This window comes from Nestor notabilis, unplaced genomic scaffold (genome assembly GCF_000696875.1).
Source record: "Nestor notabilis isolate BGI_N333 unplaced genomic scaffold, ASM69687v1 scaffold21056, whole genome shotgun sequence".
NCBI classification, from domain to species: Eukaryota; Metazoa; Chordata; class Aves; order Psittaciformes; family Psittacidae; genus Nestor; species Nestor notabilis.
Genome location: NW_009931749.1, coordinates 1 through 5,612, shown reverse-complemented (window position 1 = coordinate 5,612; position 5,612 = coordinate 1). Strand labels below are relative to the sequence as shown.

Sequence of the window (5,612 nt, the reverse complement as noted above, 5' to 3'; positions counted from 1 at the left end):
TCCTGCTGGTGCTTCTGCAGCTTCTTTCCAACAATCTCCATATCATGACCCAAGATCTGCATCTCCCCATCATCAGAGACATTCTCTATCTGAAGGCCTATTATGGTTTATGAACAATTTGGAAGCACAACTAGCAATGTTGTAGTGGTCTCAGGAAGTAGCAGAGGTGATTGTGAAGATTGCTTCATGAATTCTTCTATTCCCTTTGTATGAAAAAGTGATTCCAAAACAACCCCCAAACAGCAATCCATAGCAAGGCATTCATTCAGAGCTCTCTAGCTTTGCTATCAGAAACAGTGGATACTCATTCCCTATTTACAATTCCAAAGGAGAACCGGTTCTCCTCCAGGAAACCTTCCTCCCCTCCCCAAACCAGCCAAGATTGTAAAAGAAACCAGCAAAACAGCCTTAGACAATGACAGCAGGCACGGCCTATTCTCTTGCAAACAATGGTACACTATGAACCCTGGTGTGTACTTCCAGCCAGTGTATTTTAGCAAGCTGGTGTTACAAAAGAGCACAAAAGGTGAGGGCTAATACGGTGCTAGATAATACAAGACGACAGCTCACGAAGGCACTTTCTCCTCCTACCCTCTACCTGTTATTTCAGTTATCCACTGGATGAGATTAAGTGTTTGATCCTCATCAGAGAAAGCTGAAAGTCCATCTTCTATTTTCAGCTTTCCATCACAATCACCCCACCAGACACATTTTATCAAGAGGAGTTCACGGGCAATAGGGTTAGCAGTTTCCTTTCAAGATCCCTTCTCCTCTGCCACCAGGAGAAAGCACGTGTCCCCTCTCACAGACACTACAGATATTTCTGCAGTGCTCATCAGAGTGCCTAAACTCAGATTCGGCAGCTCCTGTTTTAATGCTTTAATAGCCCACAGATACAAAAAGAGTACACCCGGGGTAAGAAGGAACTCAAATTCCGGTTAGGAAAATGGGTGTAAGTCATGAGGATGCTGTATAAGAAACTGATGCAACAGCAGTGACTTGCAATAGGCATGTCTCTCCCCACCACAGGCAATAACAAGAATGTGGGGAATGAGAAGCCTCCTGCAGCTATGCAGGCCTCTTTCTTAACATGCATTAGCCAACAACAAGGTCAGAAGCTATTTTGAAGACAACTCCCAAGACATAAGCCAGGTATAAAGCAAAGACTAGTGCAGCAGAATCGCCAGGACCTGGAGATTAGGAGATTATCAGATTGAAGAGTCTCAGAAGGAAGTGAGCAAAAATAGCACGAACCCCATGAAGATGCGGAGCGGTGACACAGGACAGAGTGCAAGAGCCCGAGGGGAAGGCAGGGCACCTTTCAAGCAGTGCTGATATGTCTGGTTAGACAACTAGGGTTCAATCACAGAAAAATCCAAACCATTTCCCCTGCCCTCTGCATCAGCAGTTCAAGGCCCATAAAGAGAAAGGCAGAGGAACAAGCTGAGCCAGGCAGGATTCACTCAAGTCCTAAAGCCATTGGGTTTGGGTAAGCAAAGACTGGGAGGGAGGTACCTGCAGCCCTCCTGCATAGCTCAGTAATGAGCCTGCTGTGAAAATCTCACACCAGGAGGATCCCATGGGATTCGTGCAGCAGCACATTTACTGACCAACACTGGGAATGGAGCAGAGGGGTGCAGCTCAGAGGCTCTGACCTGGGGAATTTACCAAGGCCCCCATAGCCCATAAGATGCACCCAGCTGGCAGCACTCTATGCACCCAGTCCTGCTGCAGCTCAACAGCTCTGCTTTTTGTGGCAGCCTGCTCTTTTTTTTTTTCCCATCTTTTTTTAGCTAAAGCTTTCCAGATTTCACCCTCTCACCATTCATTTGATCACAGCTCTCCAGAGGCCTTGTTGAGGAAGGATGGAGCTGCTCTTCCCCCATCCCCAAGGCAACCAAACGCCCTTTCCTGCCCCCTTGTTCATGCTGATTGCACTCAAAGTCTGAAACCATGTGCACAACATTAACAAAATCAGCTCCCTTTGCTCTTTCAGAGGGCTAAGCCAGAGCAATCAGGCCCTGTGCAAACCCCCAGGCTGAATCCCCTAGTGTATGCCACAGCTTCCCTCTTAGAGAGTCATGGAATGGTTTTGCTTGGAAGGGATCTTAAAGCTCATCCAGTTCCAATCCCCTGCCACGGACAGGGACACCTTCCACTAGACCAGGTTGCTCCAAGCCCCATCCAGCCTGGCCTTCAACAGGGAACTTCCACTTGAACTCTTACCTTTGCCATTCCCACCAGGAGTGGCCCAAACCCACATCACTGGCAGAAGGAGAAACCCACTGTGCTACACACACACCATGTGTGCAGCCCCTGGAGGTCTTCACAGCCCGTATTGTGCTGTGAGACTACTAAAGAAACAGCTCTTCATCTACACAACACTTTGAGTTGTGTGTTATCACAAAGCCTTGAAAAGGTTCCCAACATATGTGGTGTTGCTGGGGAAAGGAGTTGTGGTGAGAGCAGCTTGACACAGCTCTGGGGTATCACTCTGTGACCAGAAATCAACATAGCAACATGCTTTAACTCATCACAGCCCCAGACAACAGTGATTCACAACCCTTCTCACAAACACCCCCAGCTAATCAGACCTCCTAATACAATAAATATCCCTAATTAATTGGGGAAGGAAAGTGATGGTCCAGGAGGGGCTTCCTGTTAATGCTACTAGTATGGAAGTCACCCATTAAGGCTCTACCCTGACCGACCCATTGAGGAAGCCCTCTGCCAAGCTGGCCTTTAGCTAAAGCTGCTAAGAGGAGACTCAGAAATCCTAACTGACAGCTCAGGGAAGAGATTAGTTTCAGAAATGATTAAGTGCCTCTTCCTTATTTTTAGGTTTTGTTTTGTAATTGTTTCCAGGTATGTAATTAATTATTTAACCTTTGGTTTGCTAAAGTAAAATAAGCTTTAGAATAAAGCTTAAAATATAAGCTCTAATGTAGTATTACAGATGAAGTGTACAGGTAGCTGAAGCTGTGATCAGCAGCACAGTCTCAGAGGCTTTCGTAGAATCATAGAAGGGTTTGAATGGGACCGTAAAGCTCATCCACACCTTCCACTAGAGCAGGTTGCTCCAAGCCCCTGTGCCCAACCTGGCCTTGAACACTGCCAGGGATGGGGCAGCCACAGCTTCTCTGGGCACCCTGTGCCAGCGCCTCAGCACCCTCACAGGGAAGAGCTTCTGCCCAAGAGCTCATGTCAGGTGGCTCCAGGAGGCAGGACATGGCATTCACAGACATTGCCATCCCCATCACTGCAGGCAGACTCCACCGATCCTCTGGCTGCTTCAGTAATGAACTGCAATTTGAACTGAGCTCTGCCCCACTCCTTTATGATCTCAAATTAATCACATCCTAAGGTTTTTCCTCCTTTTGTAACCACAGTTGTGTGAGCAAGCAGCAAATCCTGCTAATTGCCAAGAAAACGGCTCATTGGTCTCACACCTCATCCAGCTGGAGCAGGGCCAGGGCCAGCCCAGCCAAAAAGCCCAGATATTCCAGGGTAGCATTTCAGATCTATTAGGCTGGACCCCGGAAACGTTACAACCCTGGAGCTGCTGGGGAATTTAACACTGGAAGGACACAGCATATGCAGGGCGCTTTGCACAGCTCCCCCTTTAAGCTTATTAGAGCCCAGCTGGCTCTTGTGGCTGGTCACAGACAGGGTTCCTTCATGTTAGCACTAAAAATGCTTATACCACAGAGCCACATCCTGCATCTACACCCCCCCAGCCTCAGACACTTAACATTTATTTGGTCATTTATCAGCTATTACCTACCTGTTCGAAGAAGAAATCCCAGCTGTGCTTCCTGATGCAAAAGCAAGGGCTTTCCCTAGACCCAAATGCCAGAGCAAGGCTAAAATGCTGTCTGGTCAATAAGCAGCAACAACAAGCAGCAGCTTGGCTCCACAGAGACACAGCTCTACCAGGCCTGAAGGGCAAGCAGATTCAGCTCCTGTAGCAGGAAGCATTGAGGAGCATCACAGCAAGGGTAACATGGCAAACCCTGGCTCCAGAAGAGTGCCTGCACCCTCAGCACACCCCAGGCACATGCAGGGCTGTAAGGGCCAGCTTGGGTGTGAGCACAGAGCCAGGCAGCCATGCTATAAAGTCCCTTTTGTACCTGGATCCATATCATACTCCATTCTTCAGTTAGGATCCTGCCTCTCCCCACACAAGCTGGAAGGCCATTCAGAAACACACAGGATATTTGTGGTGTAAGCATCCCTGCAGTCCAAGGCCTGCTCTAACATGGTTTATCCTGGGCTTCATTTACTGGAGCAATGTTAAACTATGGCCAGACCCTGGGCAGCACATGGCTTAACATGTCCCTCAACATGTCACTGACCCATGAGTTTGGATGAAGATGAATTATACTCCATCTGGAACAACAAAGGATGTCCAGGATACTGGGACATTTCTGCTGCAACCCCACCACCAACTCTCCCTTCAACTCCAAACTGGAGCACCACAACTTTGGGCATCAAACCCAAGATTGCTGAAATAGGACATCGAGCCTGCTCCAACTCAGCATCTCCAAGGGAGAGGCTGGGGCTGGGGGAACCATGAATGTCTCTCCTACAGTCTGGTCCTGCCTCCTCCCTGCAGCATCCTCCACTTGGAGCAGCAGACTGGAACAGTTTCACGTTGGTATTTTTGGCAATCTGTTTTAAGAGCTCGCTGGTGTGTGGAGAGGAGAAAAGGACACAAATGCCCCAAATAACCATCATGTGTTAAGGGACAGAAAAACATTCTTGTATCTTTTCTCTCCATGTTAAACCCACCAGGTAGAAAACTGAGCTTGAGAAGAGGTGCTGCCGAACATTCCCAAGCAGTAAGATAGAGTATGCTCAACGTGGATGTAGGTATACCCAAATCCCCAAACGCACACGGAGGAGTTCGGTGCAGACAGCCTGTGTTGGCTCCTGTGTCCCAGACCAGCACTTCCCAGGGGAAGACATTACCACTGGTCATCACGGTGCCTGGCTCTTGTTGGACATGATCCATTGCACCCTCTCGTACCAAGTCCTATAGGAGGCGGGGAGCAAAATACCTTCATTCATTTCACATCTTCCCTATGCTCCATGGCTGGAAGAGGCAGGCGATCACCAACCCTGCTCCCAGACCGACTTCAAAGCTAAGGTGACCAGCTTAGCCCTGTCTGCAACTTGGGAACGTGCATACCAAGAGCCATGCACCATCCACACCGATGCCACGCGAGGGTACGAGGTGGCCATATGCCTGCAGCCCCTCCAGACAGCACCACCACAAAGCAAGCACACAGAGTGCTCCACGCTTGGCTTCACCATCTACCTGCTCCTCTGAGCATGCTGGCAGCACGCTCCAGCGCCTGCTGCATGGCTCTCCCTGCCACAGAAGGCCTGGGTGCCAAATCACACTGCTGCAGCCCATCAGAGCATCTCTGCTCAGAGAAAGGGACCCAGGAACTCACCAGCACCAGCAGAGGACCCTCCATAACCCCTTTTCCTAAGTCCCTGCAGGGCTGCCCTCCCTCCCTGCTCACACACACAGGCCCCCGGCGCTGCCTGCACGCATGGATACCCGCAGCCGCCTCCTTCCCCTCCCCGCAGCCCCGGCCCCAGAC

General features: G+C 49.7%; 1 protein-coding gene across 1 annotated transcript in view; it reads right to left on the bottom strand.

Annotated features, from left to right (window-relative positions):
* LOC104406928 (protein unc-119 homolog A-like) overlaps positions 1 to 4,734 on the bottom strand; it is a 10,958-nt gene extending 6,224 nt beyond the window's left edge. Inside the window, exon 1 of the mRNA XM_010016052.1 lies at positions 4,356 to 4,734. Coding sequence (XP_010014354.1) covers positions 4,356 to 4,734 — 379 coding nt within the window. The remainder of the gene's footprint in view (positions 1 to 4,355) is intronic.
* Between the last annotated feature and the right edge of the window lie 878 nt (positions 4,735 to 5,612).